At 42.4% G+C, this 26,032-nt stretch overlaps 2 protein-coding genes across 4 annotated transcripts in view; one reads left to right on the top strand and one right to left on the bottom strand.

The window, feature by feature from the left end:
- Positions 1 to 26,032, bottom strand: part of ercc5 (excision repair cross-complementation group 5) — a 142,818-nt gene that overhangs the window by 37,402 nt on the left and 79,384 nt on the right. The window contains exon 12 of the mRNA XM_059963446.1: positions 3,598 to 3,707. Coding sequence (XP_059819429.1) covers positions 3,598 to 3,707 — 110 coding nt within the window. The remainder of the gene's footprint in view (positions 1 to 3,597; positions 3,708 to 26,032) is intronic.
- zgc:172121 (uncharacterized protein LOC337599 homolog) overlaps positions 14,926 to 26,032 on the top strand; it is a 29,093-nt gene continuing 17,986 nt past the window's right edge. For 2 of the 3 annotated variants that reach the window (XR_009511221.1, XM_059964728.1), the window contains exons 1-4: positions 14,926 to 15,031; positions 15,277 to 15,745; positions 22,366 to 22,433; positions 24,260 to 24,432. Coding sequence is in view for 2 of the 3 variants with exons in the window: in XM_059964728.1 (XP_059820711.1) it covers positions 15,668 to 15,745; positions 22,366 to 22,433; positions 24,260 to 24,432 (319 nt within the window). In the remaining variant the exon portion in view is untranslated. The remainder of the gene's footprint in view (positions 15,032 to 15,276; positions 15,746 to 22,365; positions 22,434 to 24,259; positions 24,433 to 26,032) is intronic. The other variant, XM_059964727.1, reaches the window with a different exon arrangement.

Below are 26,032 nucleotides of genomic sequence, written 5' to 3'. Positions count from 1 at the left end.
CCATGGAAGAAAGAAAAGCAGGAATAGCATCAGAGGTAGGTGATGGGCAGATAAGATGAGAGAGGAAAATGGAAATGGAGAAAGGTGAAGTGGAATGAGGGGGGTGGAGGGCATTACCAGAAGTTTGAGAAATTGATGTTCAAGCCACCTGGTTGGAGGCTACCCAGACGAAATACAAGGTGTTGCTCCTCCAACCTCAGTGTGATCTCATAGCATCAGTCCAAGGCTGCTTCTACTGTCGCAATGAAGCCACACTCAGGTTGGAGGAGCAGCACCTTATATTCTGCCTGGGTAGCCTCTAACCTGATGGCATGAACATCAATTTCTTGAACTTCTGGTTCTGACATGTCCGTCCATGGCCTCCTCTATTTGAGGTCTCACTCAAGTTGCTAGATGATCATACGTCCCAAAATGCAGTATAGGGATGAAACGGTAGGCATTTCTGATCGTAGTGTAAAAGTGGCCAAATGTGTTGGAACCTTTAGTACTGCAGGTGAGAACTGGACAGTTTCTTCAAGCAAGCCTGACTGAAGTCCTTGGCAATGACTAGAAAACAGTCCTGCCTCAATTTTATCAACATACTGACTTTGCTACTAAGGTGAAAACAAAATATAGCTGGTTTATACCAACATTCCTGGTACAAATAAGACTGTTCTGTATCCCCACATTGGATACTCTGACCACTTAATCTGTTATGCTAATTTCTGCATCCATCTAGTTTAAAGGGAGGTTAAGACCTCAGTGTTGTGGGACTGTTTTGAAAACATAGACTGAATATATATATTTCTGAGGCACCACTCCTTGAAGATATCTTGGATACTATGGAGGCTAGTACCCATGATGGAGCTGACTAATTTTACAACTTTCTGTGGCTTCTTACAATCCTGTGCAGTGCTGCACCCCTGAGCAACCCCCCCTCCCCATTGATGCAGCCTGTCAGAATGCTCTCTACAGTATATCTGCAGAAGTTTTCGATTGTTTTAGGTGACAAACCAAATCTCCTCAAGCTTTTAATGAAATATAGCTGCTGTCTTGACTTGTTTATAGCAGAGATCGGGGGATAAGATGGCTCTCAGGTCAAAAGGCAAAACAGGACTGTTCACAAATATACAGTCAGAGACATGAGGTGCATGTTGTAGGGCATTCTAATGACAATGACGCCTCTCTTCCTGATAGACTGCGTGTCTTTTGCATACTGTTTGATGCAAAGAACAACGTGTTGGCGAGGAACGCCCCTCTTCCCTCTGGGAGCAGGCACTCTGTCTGGCAGTAGCTGATGTGAGAAAGACCTATCCAAGGTCAACCCTAATGAAGCTGTGAGCCCTGATAACACACCTGATCAGGTGCTGAGGGACTGTGCAGCCCAGTTAACAGAGGCTCAAGCAGACACCTTCAGCATCTCTTTGGAACAATCTTCTGTTCCGGCAGGCTTCAAGGCAGCAACCATCTTCCCAGTGCCCAAGAAATCAGCAGTAATCTGCCTCAACAACTACAATCCGATGGTACTGATCTCAGCAATAATGAGGTTCTTTGACTGGCTGGTTATAGATTACATTAAATCTCATCTTCCAGTTACATTGGACCCTTTCCAGTTAGCTTATCACTCAAATCAGTCCACTGATGATACCATAGCCTCTGAACTCCACTGTGTCTGTCCCACCTGGAAAATGGTGCCTCATATGCCAGAATGTTGTTTATCGATTTCAGTTCAGCGTTTAATATGATCATCCCTAAAAGGCTCCCCCATTGGGTCTCAACACCTCTCTGTAACTGGATCTTGGATTTCTTGACAGAAAGACCGATTTCAGTCAGTCCATGTTGGCAGCATCATCTTTAGCTCCATCAAGCTGAGAATTGGCATGCCCCCCCCCCCCCCCCAACCCCTCGTGTTGCATTCTCAGTTGCTACTGTTCACACTGCATGATGTATGAACAAACTGCTAGATTTAGCTCAAACTGAATCATCAAGCTCACTGATGACATAACAGCACCTGGCCTCATCAACAATGACAAGACATCATAGAGAGAGGAGGTTTGAGCAGCCAGTAGAATGGTACAAGAACAACAACTTGAGTCTTAGTGTGGACAAGACCAAAGAGATGATTGTGGACTTTAGGAGGGTGCAGGCTGACCACTCCCCACTGTATATAAACTGATCCTCTGGAGAGAAATAGAAGCACCACGCTTAATGCATGATCTCACCTGGTCTCTCAACACCACCTCATTGTTCAAGAAAGCACAGTAGTGTCTCCACTTCCTGAAGCGACTGATGCAAGCAAGGATCCCCTGCCCTCACCAATTCTAACCAATTCTAACCATTCTAACCATTATGTTTCCCAACCAGTTCCATCACCATCTGGTAGGAGAAGACATCTGACCATGTCCCTACAAAGGACTGAAAGGATTGCTGAGAGGATTCCTGAGGACTCTCTTCCACTCATCAGATATTTATCAGAAGCACTTCATACACAGGGCCCTTAGCATTGTCAATGATCCTTCCTATCAGTCCAGCAATCTCTTTGACCACTGCCATCAGACTGGAGAGACTGTAGCATTAGGACAAGGACTTAAGGATGGGAAACAACTTTTTCCTCCAGGCCGAGAGACTACTGGACTACCTGTCATCACCTAGGTCTCATCACGTATGAAAAGCCAACAACATTATGCTGTTTACTTTATAACTTGTATCATAAATGCACCTTATTATTTGCTAGTTTATATGTGATAATATTCTTGTATGTTGTGTGTTATATGAACTGTGTGCGAGTTATATATACAGTGTTGTTACACCTTGGTCTGGAAGAATAACATTTTGTTTGGTAGTATACATGTGTACAGTCCAGTGATAATAACATGAACTTGAAAGGCATCAGAGTAGACTGTTTCTTGTTTGCCAATCGTGGCACTCAATATAGCGAATGCTCACTTAAATATCTGCCATTGGTGGTGCGTAAACTACAGTCAGAATCACTGAGAGCACTCCCATAAGTAGAATGGACAGCATTTAATCATCCAATGTTCCAGGTCAAGAGAACAAGAATGCAACAAGACCACTATGTTCAAGCACCACAAGAAGCTTATCATGGAACATACACCCTCACCTCTTGCGTTCTCCAGTTCAGTTCATCTGGTACATCGAGAAGCCCTGAAGCCTGACTGTCAGAACGTTTACTGAGATAAACAGGTATAATGCAATAAATTTCTAAATCTTCACCTCTGAAATTACCAGTCCAGGCACCAATCAGCAAACATTTTATGTTGGGAATGTCATTCATTAAAAACAAGTTGAACAGGAAAAATTGATCTGCATTTCCACCAGGATAACAATAGTGTTAATTGCAAACACTAACTTTACACTGAATGCTGCATCAAAAGTAAAAAAATGAAACTTGAATTTGGTGTCAAGCACTTAATCATCATTTCTTTCTTTCAGATGAAATTTGGGCCTCAAAAATATGGATTTAATGAAATAACTTTAAGACTAAAACCATTTTACTTTCATGCTGAATTTGTGATCCCAAAACACATGTTCCTTTTGCCTCCATTAAATATGAGCACAGACATATCCAGCTTCCAAGAATAAAGTAGTAAAGGATACCGACAGCGAGTATTTTTCCTTCAAGACATTCTGGACTGATAGGTTGTCCTGTACACCCCAACAGTTTCCACAGTCCCTGAACTCCCATAATGCAGCTCTCCGGGGTTAAAATTTATCATTCATCAAAGAAAGAGAAACACTGAAACAACACAAGCAAGAGGTGTTTTAGGTTTGATTCGTATACTGACAGTTTTATTAGAGAGTTATAGAAATCTTCTGTTTAACGTGGAAGATAGTAAATTTATTCTGAACAATAATCACAAAACTACTTGGAATCATTTTTCATAGCAGAACATGCTGAGTTACATTTTAAAAATATCACAGGACTTTGAGAAGCACATTAAAAATATGACTAACTTTAGTTTGAATTGTCCTATCCACAAATACAAATAATGCACAATCTGAACAACTGGGTCGGTCAGATAAGTCTCCTTATAAAAGAAGTGTATTTTATACGAGAGTAAGCCATGTTCAACTTAGATCATAAAATTAATAAGCTACTATGTGGGCTATGGCAAATCCTACATAGTCAACAAGTATTCATAAAGGATGTGGAATTCCAAACATTCACAATCTGCTGAGCAGTAAACATTTTTTCTTTAATTCCAAGACATCTCTGGGTTCTAAACACTTATGCAATGTGAAAGTGTTTAACCATTTTCTCATCAAATGCATGCAATGCGTTATTTACTTTTATGCACTAAACTGCAAAAAATCTGTCAATTTCAATCAATTCCTTTTCATGATACAACCACCAGAACACAGAAGCTCCAGGGAATCGATATAGCATGGCCTCCCAGGTAGGTTATCCATCCTTGGGCATGGAAATTTCTCCACATAAGACTGCACTTAAGAGTGAGTTGCAGAATTGTAACAAGATATCCTTACTGTTCCACTCAAATTTCCCTGGAAAGAAAGTTAAATATTTGCTGTGCCTGAATGCTGACTTTGTTTCATAACAACATATTACAATATCTCATGTACCAACATCGGTATAAAATATTCTGTTTTCTATTCTCCCTACCAAGGTGATGGGCCTGCTCCAACACCCCCAGGACTTCTACTTCCATCTGCCACCATTGGAATGAACACAAGCTTATGAATAATATCAGGGCTTTAAGAGGACATGAGGACAGTTACCTGAACTACGCTTGATTTCCTATGTCATAAAAATATAGGTACAACCAGTCAATTTTTAAAAATACTTTTTAGAGTTAATAAGTAAAGAAAGCCTGTGACATAGGAGGGAATTCAGAACAAGATGGCAGTATCTTAAAAGTTGGAGGCAGGGCATTTAGGATTGAAATCAGGTAGCACTTTCTCCACACAAAATGTGAAAGTTATGTTAAAATAATTAGATAAAAGTGTTGGCCATTTCTGTGGAGCATAAATACATGGATGACTTGGACAATTTTTATGCTCCATATTACACACAGATCTTTGTAAACAACTTGGGACGAAGCTGAAATAAACCAAGTGACTTAACATTAGAATAGCACAGAACAGAAGGAGTTTACATGGCCCACTGTGCCATAGATAGAGCAATCTCATTGAACTCATAGAAACATAGAAAACCCACGGAACAATAAAGGCCTTTTGGTCTACAATGCTGTGGTGAACATGTACTTACTTTAGAAATTACCTAGGTTACCCATAGCCCTCCATTTTACTAAGCTCCAAGTGCCTATCTAGGAGTCTCTTAAAATACACTATTATATCCGCCTCCACCATATCACAGGCAGCCCATTCCATGCACTCAGCACACTCTGCGTAAAAAACTTACCCCTAACATTTCCTCTGTACCTACTTCCAAGCACCTTAAAACTGTGCCCTCTCGTGTTAGCCATTTCAGCCCTGGGAAAAAGCTTCTGACTATCTACACGATCAATGTCTCTCATCATCTTATACATCTGTATTAGATCACATCTCATCCTCTGCTGCTCCAAGGAAAAAAAGCCTAGTTCACTCAACCTATTCTCATAAGGCATGCTCCCCATTCCTAGTAACATCCTTGTAAATCTCCTCTGTACCTGTATGGTTTCCACATCCTTCCTGTAGTGAGGCGACCAGAATCAAGCACAGTACTCTAAGTGGGGTCTGACCAGGGTCCTATATAACTGCAACATTACCTCTCAGCTCCTAAAGTCAATCCCATGGTTGATGAAGGCCAATGCACTGTATGCCTCCTTAGCCACAGAGTCAACCTGCATAGCAGCTTTGAGTGTCCTATGGACTCGGACCCCAAGATCCATCTGATCCTCCACACTGCCAAGAGTCTTACCAATAATACTATTATCTGCCATCATATTTCACCTACCAAAATGAACCACCTTACATTTATTTGGGTTGATCTCCATTTGCCATGTCTCAGCTCAGTTTTGCATCCTATCGATGTCCCGCTGTAACTTCTGACAGCCCTCCACACTGTCCACAACACCCCTAACCTCTGTGTCATCAGCAAATTTTACTAACCCATCCCTCCACTTCCTCATTCAGGTCACTTATAAAAAAAAATCATGAAGAGAAGTCCCAGAACAGATCCCTGAGGCACACCATTGGTCACCAACCTCCATGCATCTACAACCAACCACTCTTTGTCTTCTGTGGGCAAGCCAGTTCTGGATCCACAAAGCAATATCCCCTTGGAACCCATGCTTCCTTACTTTCTCAATAAGCCTTGGTGAAATCCATATACACTACATCTACTGTACTACCTTCATCAATGTCTTTAGTCACATCCTCAAAAAATTCAATCAGGCTTGTAAAGCACCACCTGCCCTAGACAAAACCATGCTGACTATTCATAATCATATTATGCCTCTCCAAATGTTCATAAATCCTGCCTCTCAGGATCTTCTCCATCAACTTAACAACCACTGAAGTAAGACTCACTGGTCTATAATTTCCTAGGCTATCTCTACTCCCTTTCTTGAATAAGGGAACAACATTCACAACCCTCCAATCCTCTAGAACCTCTCCCGTCCCCATTAATGATGCAAAGATCATTGCCAGAGGCTCAGCAATCTCCTCCCTCGCCTCCCACAGTAGCCTGGAATATATCTTGTCTGGTCCCGGTGACGTAGCCAACTTGATGCTTTCCAAAAGCTCCAGCACATCCTCTTCCTTAATATTCACATGCTCAAGCTTTTCAGTCTGCTGTAAGTCATCCCTACAATCGCTAAGATCCTTTTCTGTAGTGAATACTGAAGCAAAGTATTCATTAAGTATCTCTGCTATCTCCTCCAATTCCATACACACTTTTCCACTGTCACACTTGATTGGTCCTGTTCTCTCATGTCTTATCCTCTTGCTCTTCACATACTTGTCGAAAGCCTTGGGGTTTTCCTTAATCCTGCCTGCTAAGGCCTTCTCATGACCCCTTCTGGCTCTCCTAATTTCTTTCTTAAGCTCCTTCCTGCTAGACTTATAATCTTCTGTACCTCTTATCATTACCTAGTTTTTTTTAAAACCTTTAGTAAGCTTTTTTCTTCTCGACTAAATTTTCAACAGACTTTGTACACTACAGTTCCTGTACCCTACCATACTTTCCCTGTCTCATTGGAATGTACCTATGCAGAACTCCACACAAATATCCCCTGAACATTTGCCACATTTCTGCCATACATTTCTGAGACTGTCTGTTCCCAATTTATGCTTCCAAGTTCCTCCCTGATAGCCTCATATTTCCCCTTACTCCAATTAAACGCTTTCCTAACATGTCTGTTCCTATCCCACTCCAATGTTTTAGTAAAGGAGATAGAACTGTGATCACTATCTCCAAAATGCTCTCCCACTGAAAGATCTGACACCTGACCAGGTTCATTTCCCAATACCAGATCAAGCACAGCCTCTCCTCTTGTAGGCTTATCTACATATTATGTCAAGAAACCTTCTTGAACACACCTAACAAACTCCATTCCAACTAAACCCCTCGCTCTCAGGACATGCTAATCAGTATTTGGGTAATTAAAATCTCTCACCATGACAACCCTGCTATTATTACACCTTTCCAGAATCTGTCCCCCTATCTGCTCCTTGATGTCCCTGTTACTACTGGGTGGTCTATAACAAACACCCAGTAGTGTTATTGGCCCCTTTCTGTTCCTAACTTCTACCCACAGACACTCAGTAGACCATCCCTCCAGGACTTGACTCCATGAAGGAGTGAGAATTGCTGGGCGGGGGTCGCGCGGGTCTGGTAATGGCGGACAAGGCGAGGGAGGGATTGAGGGAAAGAGAGTGGAGAAGGAGCGGGATAGGGATTTGGGATCAGAGGTAGGCAGCTGGGGAGAAATGGATTATTGTGAAGGGAGAAATAAAGGGAATGAGGAGATAGTGAGGGGATGGATGAATGAAAACCGAGACAAAGGGAATAAAAGAATAAGAAATGACAGTGGAGAGAACTCTGAAAGTGAGGAAGATGAACAAGTTCAGAGAGGTGTTGTCATAATTAGGTTTAATGAGAAGACTCAAAGACACATGAAGAAGATTAACCCGTTTGGGCTAACAACAACTCTGGCAAATAAGATAGGGGAAATAGTATATGCAAAAGTCCTTAATGATGGCAACTTATTGGTAAGATGTGCAAATGAGGAACAACTTGAGAAAGCACTCAAGTTAAAAGAGATAGGAAAATGCAAGGTGGAATACACAGGGAGGGTGGGAGCATGAAATGGTGGTTGTAAAGAAGTGATCACAGGTGTACCAATGAGTATAAATATGGAGGAGTTAAAGAAGAATATCAAAGGAGGAAAAGTAATGAATGTTCTAAGACCGAAAACAACAAAAGAGGGATTGAAAAAGGAAAGTGAAACAGTATTGATTGAATTTGAAGAAGAAAGAGTGCCAAGGAAAGTGTTCCTGGGTTTCACGAGTCACCCAGTAAGGGTGTATGTGCCAAAGCCATTGAGGTGCTATAATTTTCAAAGGTTTGGACACATAGCTAAAAACTGTAAAAGGCAGAGGAGATGTGCTAGATGTGGGGGTGATCATGAATATGGAAAGTGTGGAACAGGAGTGCAACCAAAATGCTGCAATTGCGGAGGAGCTCATAATGTGGCATATAGTGGGTGTGAGGTTATGAGACGAGAGAATAAAATTCAAGAAATAAAAGTTACAAGAAAGAACACTAATGCAGAAGTTGTAAGAATGTCAAGAGAACAGAATAATGCTGCTAATGAACAGGGAGCAATATGGATGCGAGAGATGCAACAAAGAACAAATGACAGGATTTGTATAGACAAAAAGGCTCTAGTAACATTCATTGCAGGAGTGATTAATAGAACGGCTGAGGTAAAGTCAAAAAGTGACAAAATTCAGCTGGTGGTCAAAGCAGCAGTAAACCATTTAGGGTTAGTAGGACTGACATGGGAAGAAGTGAGGGAGAACCTCACTAATCAGTCAAGCCAGGAAGTGTCATGGGTTGGTTAATACTCCTTATGGTGATTCTTTTGCAATGGAATGCAAGAAGCTTACTGACCAATAGCCAGGAATTAAAGCACTTTATTAAAGAAATTGTTGTAAAACTGGATGTAGTGTGTATTCAGGAAACTTGGTTGAAACCAGCTTTAGACTTTGTGGTATATGGGTATACAATGATAAGGAAAGATAGAAATCTAGGGGGAGGAGCAGGTTGTGCTACGTTAATCAAGCAAGGTATACCATATAGGGTACTGGAAAAAGGAGATGATCAGGAATACATAGTGGTGGAAGTGTGGGAGAGAGGGGAGGGAGTGGTTATAATTAACTACTACAATCCATGTAAAAGGTTGCATTTGGACAGCCTATTAAGGATACAAGGACAAAACAGACATAAAGTAGTGTGGTGTGCAGATTTCAATGCTCACAACTCAACATGGGGGGATCCGATTACAGATTCAAATGGAAAGGTAATTGAAGATTTGATGGAAGAAAGGGATTCGGTATGTATGAATGATGGTAGAGGAACAAGGATAAACATAACAACAGGAACCGAGTCAGTATTAGATATTACATTAGTGTCTAATATCTTGGCTGGCATTAGTAACTGGGGAGTTTGGACTGCTTTAACAGTAGGCAGTGATCACTACCCAGTTTTATGTTCAGTGGGTGAAAGAGTTGAAGTAAGACCAGGTGGTGGAATCCCAAAGTGGGTGTTTGGAAAAGCAGATTGGGGTAAGTTCCAGAAGTTGAGTGAAGGAGCATTGACAAAGATTGACATTTCTGGAAATATAGATGAAATAAACAGCCAGCTTACTTCAGCAAATATTATGGCAGCAGAAGGATCTATATCCAGAAGTAAAAATGGGATGAATAGAAAACTGGCACCATGATGAACAGAGGAATGTTGTCAGGCTGTAAAAAACAGAAATAGAGCATTCAGGCTAGTTAAAAGAAACCATAATATGCAGCATTTGATTCAATATAAGAAGGCACAGGCAGTAGTGAGAAGAACTATATGTCAAGCTAAAAGGGCAAGTTGGAGGAGTTTTTGCAACAAAATAGGAAGAATGACGCCTGTGGGAGAGGTATGGGGAATGAAGATGGGGGGAGATAGAAGGGAATGGGAATATCCCGTAATGATATCTGAGAAGGAAACAGCAGTCTCCAGCAGGGATAAGGCTGAGATCATGGCTAAGTTGTTTGTAAAGATAATAGTTCAGAAAATTTGACTGAAGAAGGGAGAAGGAGAAAGGAAAGAACAATAAGTCAATACTCAGTGTGTGTGTTAAACAGGAGGGAAGAAACAGATGATATAATTGATGATCCATTTACTTTGACAGAAATGGTGAGAGCAATAAAGAGATTGAGACCAACCTCACCAGGGAAAAATCTGATATGCTATGTTATGCTAAAAAATCTAGGAGAAGGAGTGCTCTTGAAGTTGCTGCATCTTTACAACAGTGTGTGGGAGAAGGGAAGATTACCAAGTGCATGAAAAGAAGCAGTAATAATTCCAATAAGGAAATCTGGCAAGGATCCGTCAAAACCCACTAGCTACAGACCAATAGCACTAACATCAAATATATGTAAGATAATGGAACGGATGATAACAGAAAGGTTATTGTATGAGCTTGAGAAGAGAGGAATGCTGGCAAGTTATCAGAGTGGTTTTAGGAAGGGAAGGAATTCCATGGACTCAGTGATAAGGTTAGAGACTGAAATAAGAAAGGCCCAGGCAAATAAAGAATCAGTAGTTGTAGTGTTTTTTGACATTGAAAAAGCCTATGATATGATGTGGAAGGGAGGATTATTAATTAAACTGCCCAAGATGGGGGTTGGTGGGAGAGTTTTTAATTGGATTAAAGATTTTTTGTTTGGTAGAAAAATTCAAGTTCGGATTGGATCAGAATTATCAAAACAGTACACAGTGAGAAATGGCACACCTCAGGGTAGTGTGATTAGCCCGTTACTTTTCATCATTATGATCAATGATGTCTTCACAAAGATAACAGTGGATATAGGTAGGTCAATGTTTGTGGATGATGGGGCCTTGTGGAAAAGAGGCAGGAACATGGAGCATATAATCAGGAAACTACAAGGAGCAATTGATGAAGTGGTGGAGTGGGGCTATGATTGGGGATGTAGATTTTCAGTAGAAAAAACTCAAAATGTATTTTTCACCAGGAAAAGAATTGAGGTAGGGAAGAAGTTAAGGATGGATGGGATTGAATTAGAAAGGGTTGGATCATTTAAATTTCTGGGAGTTATACTTGATTCACGATTAACATGGGCAGACCATATCAGGAAAGTTGAGGAGAAATGTAAAAAAGTAAAAAATGTGATGGGATGCTTGACTGGTAGGGAATGGGGAGCAAGTTGTTCAGTGTTGAAGAGAATGTATGTGACTTTAGTAAGATCTGTGTTGGACTATGGAAATATAGTATATGGATCAGCAGCTCGGTATCTTATAAGGAAACTGGATATGATTCAGGCTCAGGTTTTGAGAGTGTGCAGTGGGGCTTTTAAAACATCACCGGTATCAGCCCTGCAGGTAGAAATGGGAGTAATGCCTCTGGAATTAAGAAAGATGCAATTGATGGCAAACTACTGGGCTAATTTGCTGGGGCATAATGATTCTCACCCTGCTAAAGGAGTGTGCAGGAGTCCTGGGAAAATGGGAGGTTTCAGAAGGATAAGTTTAGTCGGGTAGGGAATGACATTGCTAAAGAATGTGGAGTGTTTGATCTAAGGATAAGTCCTTCAGTAGTTTATCCGGTTGCAGCTCCATGGAAGCTTGTATGGCCTGACATAGACTGGCATTTGTTAGAGGTAAAAAGGAAAGGAAAATATAAAACTGATTTGGTAAGTGCATTTAACTGTCATGCGATGGAAAAGTATAATGATTATACTCAGATTTATACGTATGGTGCTAAGGAACCTGAAACAGGAGTAACAGGATTTGGGGTAGCTATACCATCAAAAGAAATTGCAATCAGCAGAAGAACATCTAATAAGTTAGGGGTGTATACAGTGGAGATGCTGGCAGTGTTGGTTGCGTTGCGATGGGTGGAGAAAGATAAACAAGTTAAAGTGCTGATATGCTCAGATTCATCATCAGTTCCAGCAATTTTAAGGTCTTTTCACTCAAACAGTCGGCAAGACGTACTTTAAGAATTGCAAATCAGGGAGGTCACGTAAAATTTCTATGGGTTCCAGCACATGTAGGGGTGAAGGGGAATGAAAGGGTGGATGAGTTGGCAAAGAGGGTGTTAAAGAAAGAAAATATAGAAATGCACATTAGTATCAGTAAAACAGAGGTTAAAGTGTGTAATCTGGGAAAAAAATCAACCAAATGTGGCAAGAAAGATGGGACAGGGAGGGAAAAGGGAGGCATTTATATCAAATACAAAAGAGTGTTACAGGTACTAGGGTAGGTAGTGGATACAGGAGAGAGGAAACTGTGTGGACTAGGTTAAGGCTGGGGCACTGTGCACGAAACAAAACAATGAAGATGATAGGGAAACACCAGACAGGATTGTGTGAGGAATGTCAGGAAGAGGAGTCAGTAGAACATGTAGTTCTGAGTTGCAGGAAGTATGGGATACAGAGAGAGATTATGAGAATTAATCTAAGGGAATTGGGGGTGCAGGAATTCAATAGATAATAGATACAGGAGTAGGCCATTCAGCCCTTGGAGCCAGCACCGCCATTCAATGTGATCATGGCTGATCATCCACAATCAGTATCCCGTTCCTGCCTTCTCCCCATATCCCTTGACTCTGCAATCTTTAAGAGCTCTATCTAACTCTTCCTTGAAAGCATCCAGAGAATTGGCCTCCACTACCTTCTGAGGCAGAGCATTCCATAGATCCACAACTCTCTGGGTGAAAAAGTTTTTCCTCAACTCTGTTCTAAATGGCCTACCCCATATTCTTAAACTGTGGCCTCTGGTTCTGGACTCGTCCAACATCGGGAACATCTTTCCTGCCTCTAGTGTGTCCAATCCTTTAATAATCTCATATGTTTCAATCAGATCCCCTCTCATCCTTCTAAATTCCAGTGTATACAAGCCCAGTCGCTCCAATTTTTCAACATATGACAGTCCTGCTATCCTGGGAATCAACCTCGTGAACCTACACTACACTCCCTCAATAGCAAGAATGTCCTTCCTCAAATTCACATTAAAACGGTTGCTGGGCATGGGTGAGAGAGCAGATGTTAGAGTATTTTTAGCTTTCAAGTCAAGTCACTTTTATTGTCATTTCGACCATAACTGCTGGTACAGTACATAGTAAAAATGAGACGTTTTTCAGGACCATGGTGTTACATGACACACTACAAAAACTAGACTGAACTACGTAAAAAAAAACAACAGAGAAAGCTACACTAGACTACAGACCTACACAGGACTGCATAAAGTGCACAAAAACAGTGCAGGCATTACAATAAATAATAAACAGGATAATAGGGCAAGGTGTCAGTCCAGGCTTCGGCTATTGAGGAGTCTGATAGCTTGGGGGAAGAAACTGTTACATAGTCTGGTCGTGAGAGCCCAAATGCTTCGGAGCTTTTTCCCAGACAGCAGGAGGGAGAAGAGATTGTATGAGGGGTGCATGGGGTCCTTCATAATGCTGTTTCCTTTGCGGATGCAGTGTGTAGTGCAAATGTCCGTGATGGCGGGAAGAAAGACCTCGATGATCTTCTCAGCTGACCTCACTATCCGCTGCAGGGTCTTGTGATCCAAGATGGTGCAATTTCCAAACCAAGCAGTGATGCAGCTGCTCAGGATGCTCTCAATACAACCTCTGTTTCTTAAGGGGTACAGGGTTTTTTTATAGGATACAATGCATAAACAAGAATAGGGTCCTAGGGTGGCTCAAAAATGAGGACAAAGTGAGGATTAGGGTATGTGTGTGTGCAAGATTGGGTGAAGGGATTTACAATGTGAGTCTATCGCACACTCTGGAGCAGGAGGTGGCGGTAATGCATCATTAAGCTGGGTGCCAACCGCCGTAAAACAAGATGGAGAGATGCCTACATTCTGGGAATTTGTCCAATATGCCCTTCTTTTTCCTTAGAGAGGACATCCTTCACTGTGGTTTTTATGTAACGCACTGTAAAGGGTCACTGCCAATGTAACAGTTATTCTGTAGCAGCAATGTTCGGGTTATGGCTGGAGATAACAGGATTGTGGATGCATGTTAGCCAATCAGGATTCTGTTGCCATGTCTTGTGATTCTGGAAGCCAGAGAGGGAGAAAGGTGAAGAGAGAAGACGCGAATGGAAAGATTTGGTAGCCCACCAGACGGGGTGGACTCCGAAGGTCAGCGATGAGTGGAGGAGACCGATGGTGGAAGAAGGACCACTGAGTGAGCTCCAACTTTGTGCGTAGACTTTAAATAAGATTCGAGCCCTTTTTCGTTTATATTTTGTTTTTCTACTAACCATATAATCAAAGTAAGAGTTATAAAGCTTAAGTGTTGACCGGGCCGGGGGTTATCACCCCCTAGATTAAGCTAGGCGAAGTGAGTGTTACATTTATTTCTGTCTAGAAAAACAATAGTGACTTATCTACCTTCATCCTCTATCCCACTAGTTTCCAAATTAAATGGCTTACTCTCTTCCTTCTGTGACAGTCACAATTTCCTCGCTCCTGTCAGCATTGCAGAGCAGTCGCTCTCTGTGACAATCACCTCCAACACATCCCATTACCCATACAAGTCTGCGCAAGGACAGGAAATCCAATGTCTGCATGCTTAACTACTCTTTTCCCACTCTTTCTAGACGAAACTGCATTTCTTTTCTTTCAATCTAATGCACAAGATTGAAAAGCAAAAATAAAACCGCAGACATATAAACAAAACTCTACTAACTGAACTGGTCAAGAGGAGTTCATTTAGAGAAGAGTTTCAGAAATGACCTTTTGGTAAACATAATCAAAGTTGCAGAGGCAAGCGGTAATGGGGATCAAGAGAGCGAGGTGGCGCAAAGAGCGGTGCTACCACATTGAGAGGTTAGTGATGGTTGTTAACGTTGATAAACCATTTGAAGAAATACAAACGTACTTCAGCTTCCGGCTACCTGATTATTTACTCCTGCTGCCATTCTCATCTCACCTTCAGCCTCGAAACTAAATTTAGCATGTAGAGAGATCCGGAGACCCTCTCGTTTTTAATTTAATTCTATTTTTTACCACTCCCAAGGGTTCATTTCTTGCTTCTCAACTCGACCCATTAATCTTTCTTTTTTGTGTTACAGCATGATGTCCTTCATCTCTTCACCTCTCCTTCCCCTCAACTCTATCATCCATTCCTCTAACTACCCTCACTCATTCTCCGATCGTTACTAGCTGTTATGAAAGCCGGCGGGCCTATAACATTCACGGGCTGACTACGGACAACCCCAGTGCTCGCTCGCTCGTCATCCATGAACTTACAGACTGCAAACATCCTCAACGCCGGCAACTGAGCAACAAACAACACTCGCCGTGGTCAGAACAAGAGGCGATCGAAGGCCGACAGCACTGTCATCGCCGAAACACATTTACCTCAGTCTCCGCCGCCTCGACCCGCCCATCAACCTACCCGTGATTGGTCATCCCCCTCCCCAGAGCATCGATCTATTGGCTGCAAGGAAAGCCGATCAAGTGATGGCGGACCGGAGTGAGATGAGGATAGTTGATGGCGGGTTGGCGACGGAGCTCGAAGCTGCGGGGCTGAACATACAGGTGGGTGGATGGAGGGGAAGCGCGGGGAAAGGTTTGAGAGATTGTCACACGCTTTGTATATTCTCCACACCGTCTTCCCTCCATTAAAGGGAGTGAACCTTGACCTCGGAAAGGAATAAACAACCGGAACACGTTCGATTCAATGCTTCTGAACGTGGAACATTCGCGTTTCCCTTACTATTTTCTCTGCCTTTCGCAAATTTAAATATCAATTAAGTCTGCATTGTTTGGAAAAAAAGTAGTTCAGGCTCTTCCATAACTATAACTTTTTAGACCTGGCTGTGTTCGCAGAAATCCCCTATGCAGCCTCTCCAATGCAATCGTTTTGTTTTTTTTTGGAGTATGGTGACCAAAATTGTCCTCTGCGTTAGCTGCAGCTTAATATTTTAGAAGGATCTAACCTGGCTGCCTTGTTCTTGCCTTCTTCAGCTCACACGATAAATGTAGCTCATTATCTATATTGCTATCACAGAAACAAAAAGCAGATGTAGGCTAACAGGCTAAGCCTGCCCTGCCATTCCTTCTATGCATGGCTGATTCGTGCTGGTCCCAACTGTTCTTCCTGGCCAGTTCCCCACAACCCTCATTTTCTCAATTTTTTAAAAATGTAGCTATCTCCAACTTAGATATTTCTAATTATCTGTCCTCCACAACCCCCTGGAGCAGGGAATTTCAGCGGATCATTGATCTCTGAGTGAAGATATTTCTAGACACATCAGTTTTAAATTACCAGCCTCTCACTAGTGAAACATCTCAACACCTTAAGATCTTAAAGGGAAATTAAAAATAAAATTTTAAACGTTAGATTGTGCATAATCTGTGGGAAGCAAAACAGCTAGTGTCTCAGCTTGGACACCCCCACATCAGAATTCAAAAGGAGACAAAAGAAGCTTGTTAAGCTGTGGAGGGGACACCAATGTGTCTGATAGGGTAAAACCAGAGTGACCTTGAGAAGAACAAGGTTATCTAGTCAATGAGTGAATGGGAGCAGTTAGAGGCTGAGAACATAGACAAAGTAACATAAACAAAAGAGTGGGGGAGCCCACTTGGGTCCATAGTCACCCTGCTATATTATGCTTTCAAAGATAGCATCTCCCTGAAACTGTACTAGCTCTTTTTATTCATACTTTTGGGCTTTAGAATAACTAGGCAGAATATAAGATATTGTCGATCTGGTTTGCTTAGGCCTCACCCTGGGACTGGAGCCAGCCCAAACCCCGGACCCTCTGTGGGAGTCTCCTCGCTCTCCCACCTGCTTCCAGGTGCAAGCTTAAATCCCCAGTGCTCCACAGGGGCCTTGTATCTTTTCCCTTTGTCACAGCATCCCATCCTCCTCTGATCTTCCCATTTCCTACATTACCCTCTACCCTTCTCTCATCCCACTCCCCAATGAGTGCCCTATTCTCACCACTTTAACCCCTCTCCAGCCCTTACTTCTTCCCACATGCCATTTGTTGAAGATGGGTTGAAGGGCTTCCGTTCCAATCCCAGCTGTGCCTTTACCATCCCCTCTATTCTCCCTCTCTGAAGCTGAGCAGTCTGTCCTCAGCTTTATATCCTTGCACCTACACCTCAACAAGTTCAAAGATTGTCATGATTCTATCTCTTCTTTCATCCCTACTGGTTCTGTGTCTGTTTCTTCGACAAAGTGTTCTCACCCCCTTCACTGATTAGTCTTCCTCAAATGTTCAACTCTACTTTTCATTTTAAACACCTCCTTTCCTTTTATCCTCCTGACCTATCATTTCCATTTGTTGATGTGACTTTGAGTTCTGTACTCACCTACTCCAAATTCAGCTGTTCTGAAAACACAATTCTTTACTGGGAGAAGGTGAAGTGAAGAGCTGGAAAGTTGATTGATGAAAGAGATAAAGGGCTGGAGAAGGGGAAATCTGATCAGAGAGGACAGAAAATGATGGAGGGGGGAGGAGCGTCAGAGGGTGATGGTGGGCAGGTAAGGAGAGAAGGTGTGAGAAGGAAATAAGAATGGGGAATGGTGAAGGGGGAGACATTACCTGAAGTGAAGAAATGGATGTTCACACTATCAGGGTGGAGGCTACCTAGACAGAATATAAGATGTTGCTCCTCCAAATTGAGTGTGGCCTCATTGTGGCAGAAGAGGAAGCCATGGGCTGCCATGCCGTAACAGGGAGTGGAATTGAAATGGGTGGCCACCGGGAAATCCCACTTTTTATGGTGGATGGAGTGAAGGTGCTTGACGAAGTGGTCTCCTGATTTACCTCAGGTCTGATTGTTACGCAGGAGGGCACAGTGAGAGCACCAGATACAGTAGATGACCCCAGCAGACTCACAGGTAAAGTGTTGCCTCACCTGGAAGGACTGTTTGGGGCCCTGAATGGTGGTGAGGGAGGAGGTGTAGGACTTGTTCTGCTTGCAAGGCCAAGTGCCAGGAGGGAGATCAGTGGGAAGGGACAAGGGGGTCATGTAGGGAGCGATCCCTGGGGAAAGTGGAAAGAGGGGTGGAGGGAAAGCTGTACTTGGTGGTGGGATCCCACTGGAGAAAGCAGAAGTTATGAAGAATTAAGTGCTGGATGCGGAGGCTGTTGGAGTGGTCAGAGAGGACAAGAGGAACCCTGGTGTGGTAGCAGGAGGATGGGGTGAGGGCAGATGTGTGCAAAGTGGAAGAGAAGTGGGTGAGGGGAAGGGAAGCCATTTTTGAAGAAGGAGGGCATCTCAATTGTTCAAGAATGAAAAGCAGATGCAGCAGTGGTGGAGGAACTGAGAAAAGGGATGGCATTTTTACAAGTGACAGGGTGGGAAGAGGTACAGTCCAGATAGCTGTGAGAGTCAGTGGGTTTACAAAAGATAGGAGTAGATAGACCGTCTCCGGAGATGTAAGTAGAGAGACCGAGAAAGGGGAGGGAGGTGTCAGAAATGGACCAAGTAAATTTGAGGCCAAGGTGGAAGTTGGAGGCAAAGTTGATGAAATTGATGAGCTCAGCATGGGTGCAGGAAGCAGCACCAGTCGTCAGTGTAGTGTAGGAAGAGTTGGGGAGTGATGCCGGTTTAGGCTTGAAACTTGGGCAATTCATCATAACCAACGAGAAGGCAGGCATAGCTGGGGTCCATGCCAGTGCCCATAGCTACAGCTTGCACTTGAAGGAACTGGGAGAACTGAAGGAGAAATTGTTGAGGGTGAGGACCAGTTCTGTCAGACGGAGGACAGTGGTGGTGGAGGGGGACTGTTTGGGTCTGTTGTCAAGAAAGGAGCGGAGAGCTTTAAGGCGTCCTGATGGGGGCGGGAAGTGTATAGGCTCTGGACATCCATAGTGAAAATGAGACGATCAGGGCCAGGGGACCAAAGGTAATTGAAGAGATTGAGGGTGTGTGAAGTGACATGGATATAGATAAAAAGGGACTGAACCAAGGGGGATAAAACAGCCGAGGTATGCAGACAGGAGTAGGCAGAAACAATGGGTCTACCTGCATAGTCAGGTTTGTGGATCTTCAACGGGATCCCACCACCATCTTTCCCTCCCCACCCCCACTTTCCACAGGGTTTGCTCCCTTGTCCATTCGTCCCTCCCCACTGATTTTTCTCCTGGCACTTAACTTTGCAAGCGGAACAAGTGCCACATCTGCCTCTACACATCCTCCCTCACTACTATCCAGGGCCTCAAACAGTCCTTTCAGGTGAGGCAATACTTCACCTGTGAGTCTATTGGGGTACCGACAGTAACTGGTTTGCTATTGTGGCCTCTTATATATTGGTGATACCCAATGTATATTGGGAGCCTGCTTCTCTAAGCACCTTCATTCCATCCACCACAAAAAGCGGGATTTCCTGCTGACCACCCATTTCAATTCTCCTTCCCATTCTATTCTGACATGTCAGTCCATGGCTTCCTCTTCTGCCATGATGTGGCCACACTCAAATTGGAGGAGCAACATCTTATATTCCATCTAGGTAGCCTCCAACATGATGGCATGAACATTAATTTCTCAAACTTCCAGTAATTCCACCCCCCCACCATTTTCCATTCCTATTTCTCTCTCTCACCTTATCTCCTCACCTTGCCCATCACCTCCCTCTGTTGCTCTTCCCCATTCCTGTTCTTCATGGTCTTCTGTCCTCTCCTATCTGATGCTTCCAAGCTGAAGGCATGAACATTAATTTCTCAAACTCCCCCCCCCCCCACCAAAACTCTTTCACCATTCCCCATTCTTGTTTCTCTCTCAGATCTTCTTCCCTGCCCATCATCTCCCTCTGGTGCTCTCCCCCTTCCCTTTCTTCCATTGTCTTCTGTCTTCTATCATATTCCCCCTTCTCCAGCCCTTTTTCTCTTTCACCAATCAATTTCCCAGCTCTTTATTTCACCCTGCCCCTCTCCTGGTATCACCTATCACCTTGTACTTCCTCCTCCCCTCTCCGCATCTTCTTATTCTGACTTCGTCCCACTTCCTTTCCAGTCCTGATGAAGGGTTTCAGCCTGAAAAGTTGACTGTTTATTCATTTCCATAGAACTCCCTGGCCTGCTGAGTTCCTTCAGCATTTTGTGTGTGTTGCTTATCCCTCAACTCTATTTTGTAGTCCTTGTTCAATCCCTGTCCACCTACATCTCCGCACCAATTTGACAAATTCTAATTCCCTGCTCCCAATGTCTCATCAGCACCATGTCTACTTAGTCCACATGCATCTCCATAACCCTTGATACTCTCTGCTGCTTTCTGGAATGTAGATCCAACCAGTTTCCTTCCTGCAATACACTTACCTGCCTTGCAAAATTTGTTCTTACTCTGAACAATTTCTCTTAATTCCTCTTACTTTCTACAAATCAAAGGTGTAGCCAAGGGCCTTCCCTCTGCTTGCCTTTTTGTTGGCTATGTTCAACGGACCTTGTTCCAAACCTACTGCAGCACAACTCCTCAGCTCCTTTGCTGCTACGTTGACAACGGCATTGGTACAGAGCTTGTCAATTTTATCAGCTTCACTGCTATTTTCCACCCTGCTGTCAAATTCAGTTAGACCATTTCTGAGACCTCTCTCCGCTTCCTGGGGAGATAATCTATCCACTGACATTTACTATAAATCCACTGACTTCCATAGCTGCCTGACTTGTCTGTTGTAAGGGCACCATTCCTTTCTCTCATTTTTTTCTATCTCTGTCACATCTGTTTCAAGATGTTTTCTGTTTCAGGCCATCTGAAATGTATTTTTCATGAAGCCCTAACCTACATCCCCTCCACTTCACACTCTTAGCTTTACATGCCTCCCCTAGATAGACTATTAGTAGAATTTCCTTTGTCTTATCTTCCACCCTACCAGTCTCCATATGGCACATTATTCTTAACCTTTTCTACCAGTAACTACATGATTCCACCAACTGTCATATCTTCCCCTCCCCACCCCTTTCTGCTTTCTGCAGGGACCACTGTATCTGTGTGAAACCCTGATTTACTAATCTCTTCCTGTCGACTGGCACTTCCCCCTGCAATCATAGGAAGAGCAACACCTCTCCTCTCTATTCCTCCTTCACTCTAATCACCCCTTCCAGGTGAGGCATTACCTCCAACTTTATCTATTTCAAACTGTGCTGGCATTATGACTTCCACTATTAAATGTTCCCAATAGTGTGCATTGCAAATGCCTCTCATAACCAAGTCCAGCTTCTGGCCTTCACATGTGGCTTGGCTACCAAGCCTGGTGGAACCATTTTTACTGCCAGGAGAAGGGGCACAGGAGGGTTACTACCTTCAAACCAGTCACTTTGGGCAGATGGGTCTCGTCGGCCGTGGTTGGCAGCTCATCTAGGAGAATGATAACTGTAACCTCAAACCTTCGCTACCTTACAGATTACCCACTCATGGGGAAGGTTTTGGGAGTAAATGGTGTGGAGAAATCCAGCGTTAGGGTCCTCACAACAGTCATAGGTTGAGTTCAACACTGGTTGGCAACTCCTACGACACCACTTGGTGCAAACTGTATCAGTTTCTGGCATCTCTTTGGATTCATCAGTTGTGTGGAGAGAGGGAGCCTGCGACATGGCTAACAGTTTGCTCTCCATATAATACTGCCCTGGCTTGCATATCATGTAGACAGATAGGATGCAATATCCATGGTCGGTCCAAACCAGTGGAGGGCCTCTCACTTTATTCCCTTTTTTCAGTACATTTCCCTTTGTACCTTTTACTGTAAAGTGACCTGCTGCTCAATTTAAGCTTTCTTTCACTTCCTATCTCATTCTGGCCTTGATTATCACAGGCAACATACCATGCACAACATACTATGACACAGCAATCTGCTTTCGGACTTTTATAATCTAGTTTATGTTTAAAAATCTTTGTGTGTCTTTTTAATTGAAGCTTTTGAATAAACTGCCTTTCATTTACTGCTTTTGATCCATAAAATATACTTTTTCTGAAATTTCCTAATCTGACAATGAAAGCTACAGTTTGATCTCACTGCCTCATCAGTCAATAATCTGTAACCCTTATTGTGAAAAAGAGAAGCACTGCTGTACCCTATTTTGTAGCCTGTGGGCAGGCATTTTGGAATTGGGTAGTGGATGTATGCATATTGAAGTGAATTTCATTATAGTCCTTTGAGCTAGCAGCTCAAAGAAATGTACTTTAATAATCAAAGCTTTTATCTGTGATAGGGTGATCCATTATGGAGTGCCAGAATATTGCAAACAAATCCACAAGCTATCAAAAATGTGCATGCAAGGTAATTTGATGCAGCAATTTTTCTTTTTTCTTTTGAAATGTTTACTTTATTTTCAATATTTTTTTAAAAATACAATGAAATATATGAGCACATGCCTTATCTACACTAAGGCCCCTGTACAGGTATCCATTGTAAGTGTTTGAGAAGAACAGTAAGTACTAAAGGAAACCTACCTAATTCCTTTCTCTTTTGCACATGCACATTTGAAATGGAAAGACGCAAAATAAGCTTTAGAATTTATTAAAATAAGCTGAATTCAAAGGGATGAAACAGAGGTCAATCAAATACTGAACAGTGTGTCTTAAAGTTGTAAACATTAAGATGGTCTGTTTTCTATTAAATTGTAAGGCCATATGATACAGTATAGGACCAGACTGGGCCATTGAATCCACTTCACCATTGAATTATGGCTGATTTTATTTTCAACCCCGTTCTCCTGTCTTTACTTGTAATTCTTAATCCTCATAACAATCAAGAACCTATCAGTTTCTGCCTTAAGTACTTGCAATGATTTGGCCACCACAGTCTTCTGTGGCAACAAATTCCACAGATTCACCACCCACTAGCTGAAGAAATTCCTCCTCATCTCAGTTTTAAATACTGTTTATACTGAGTTCACCAAGTCATTTTCTAAAACTACTTTTGTACTTAAAGCAGTGATTGTTATCTTGACTCATGAATAATTGATAAAAATTGAATATCTATAGTTATTCATATTCATAATATATAAGGGGTTTGTAGTAGTTTTGCGGTTAGCACAAGATTATTATAGCTCAGGGTGTTCTGAGTTCAATTCTGACGTCATCTGTGAAGGAATCTGTACCTCCTCCCTTTGAATGCCTGGGTTTTCTCTGGGTGCTCCAGTTTCCTCCCACAGTCCAAAGGTGGTTAGTAGCTTAATTGGTCATTGTAAATGGTCCCGTAATTAAGCTAGGATTAAATCAGGGGTTGCTGGATGTCGCAGCTCGAAGGGCCTATTCTATGCTGTATCTCAATAAATAAATTAATTAACACTAATTTATTAAGCTATTAAAGCAAAGAGCTCCTGTCTGAGCTGTAGGTGATACTATATTAACAGATACTTTATTTTAAATCCTCATTCAGTTCTGTTAAAAGTAGAGGCTTGTATACAACAGTGATCTTTAAATAAGGGCATGGGAGATATTGAAGTCTTAAAATGCAGCAGCAATATTGAATAAAATAGCTACAAGAAGAGGTGCGCTGTTCGGTAGCTCTCTCTAAAAACATTATAAAACCAAGGAATTAAAGAAATCTTCAAGATTAACGCTTGTATATCATGTAAGTTGTGCAATGCAAAAGTTAATTTTTACTCTGTAATTGTCTGCTTTTTGACAGCAAACAGATCCAGAGAAAAGTTCCATCAGAAGATTTATTGCCACTTAGTGAACAATTTTTCTCCAGTTTAATGCTATGACTAAACACAACTAATTTCAACTCCTGTGATTGTTAGCCAGTTTACCAATATTTACTAGTGGTACTGCCTAAACATTCAAAAATCACCAATTCGGGATTAAAAGTCAAAAGATCCAACAAGGTAATTTTCCCAATTACCCAGAAAGTTCACATGATTTAGTCATTAAAATTAAGGAATGAATAATCTACTGTAACACACACAAAATCCTGGAGGAATTCAGTAGGTCAGAGAGCATCTAGAGAGAGAAATGAACTGTTGACATTTTAGGGCGAGACCCCTTTATCAGGACTCAATATATTGTGCTTCAGCTGGTAACAATAGATCAGTTTACTTTGAAAATAAATTATGAATCTAATTTCAACTTTAAAATTATGTTAATTTTCCCTTCTAGTTACCTTTGGCATGGAGCTAATGTCATCACTACAGCCACATACCAGGCGAGTGTGGTAGGATTTATGAAGTACCTTGGTTTGACACCAGAGGAGGCAGACCAGCTTTTGCAGTCAGGAGTACAGCTTGCCAAAGAGGTCATTGCTGAGTTTCTGGCAGAATCCGGAAGCGTGGGTAACTTGTACAGTAACTTGTTTGTTTTTACTTGGGGGATATTACAACAACTTCCAATTTTTTTTTAGTTTTGACAAAATATTATGCAGTAGACTGTGTTGAAATTTTGCAATTTCTTTCTAATCAGACTGATATGTAAACATGTAATTGTAAACCTTTTAGGCAGTTGGTAGTAAACATGTTTGTAAAGTAACAATATTTAGGTATATAATTTCCTAACAATGTTAAATTTATCAATGTTTTATTGAATTTTAGCTATTAATCTTTTTTTTGCGATGCTTTATTTTTGATCAAGTGACATTAAGGAATGAAGCATTTCTGATGCCCACCCCTCTAATGATAAAAATTTAATTAGTTTGGAGTTGTGGATATCTCCCATTGCTTGCAATGTCATTTGAAAGCACATCAGGTTTTTTAAAAATATATATAGGATGTGAGAATGACTTGAAAAATAAGGTTTTGTTCTCATATTTCCCCAGAAATAAAATTCCTTCACAAAATATCCTGTAGTGCAATCACAACAGGCAGTATTCCTCATTCACTGTACCTCAGAATTGAGTGCATTCAGTTGTATGTTGACAGTACTTGAGGAATGTTTGTGTTGAAACATGTGAGAGCTTGTAAACAGGCCCAGCCCTTCAGTGTCCAGAGGTGAGAGGTTTCTGAACTCCGGTCTTTTCTTGCCGAACCTTTGTGGGTGCCTGCACAAAACTTCAGTGCAATGTCTTTAGAATGTGCCTGTTAGCATTATAATCAATCTGCCAATGTATCTCTTTGCACTAATGTGCATCTTTCACTCTGTTGATGATCTCCCCGCCGTCAACATGGCGTCAGACCATTGAGGTCGTAGCTTGGTTCCTGGGACAGAGAGATGAATTAGGACTGAGGTTAGTGTTTAGGGTCAGGGATGAGGGGGAGTTAGATGTCAGGCTGGTGTCTAGCCTCCGCTCTGCGTTTGAAGGCCAGTGTGTGGACATGTGACAAAGGAAATCTATGGATAGACATTGAGCTGGTAGGCACTGTGGGCAAAGACCAATGAGAATGAGGAATTATGATCCTCCAGGTCAGCGAGTTCCCCTCCATGACATGCCCCAGGATGGGAGGTCTGTGTGGACAGGAGGCACAAAGGCCGGTGGTCTCCAAGATGTGCGAATCAGCAAGTCTGGAGTTTGAGGCCTAGGGGATGGGGTCCCATTGTTGATAAGTCCTGAATTTGAGGCCTGGAGTGTAGGGGTCCTGTCATCGGCGAATCCTGGGATTGATACCAAAGATCAAAATCTGAAGGTCGATCAGGAGTCCAGAGGTTGAGGACTGATGGCTGAAACCTTGGGTCTTGATTTGGCAAATCCACTGGGGAAGTCAGAGACGTGGTGTCTGCAAGTCTTTGAGTCCACTGGAACCTGGAGGCTCAGAGGTGGCCGGTCCTGGGACTAGAGGATTGTTTGTGTGTGTGTGTGTGAGTTGGGGTAGTGGGTGGGTGGGAGAGAGGAGAGGAGCTTGTGTTGCTGTGTTCTGTTGAACATAATGGGCATACTATGTTGATGCTGGAATATGTGGCAACCCTTGTGGGCTGCCCCCATTGCATGCTTAGTTATTAACA

Source organism: Hypanus sabinus, chromosome 3 (assembly GCF_030144855.1).
Source record: "Hypanus sabinus isolate sHypSab1 chromosome 3, sHypSab1.hap1, whole genome shotgun sequence".
In the NCBI taxonomy this organism is placed as follows: domain Eukaryota; kingdom Metazoa; phylum Chordata; class Chondrichthyes; order Myliobatiformes; family Dasyatidae; genus Hypanus; species Hypanus sabinus.
Note: the sequence above shows the minus strand (reverse complement) of the source record. Positions and strands in the feature narration are given on the sequence as shown.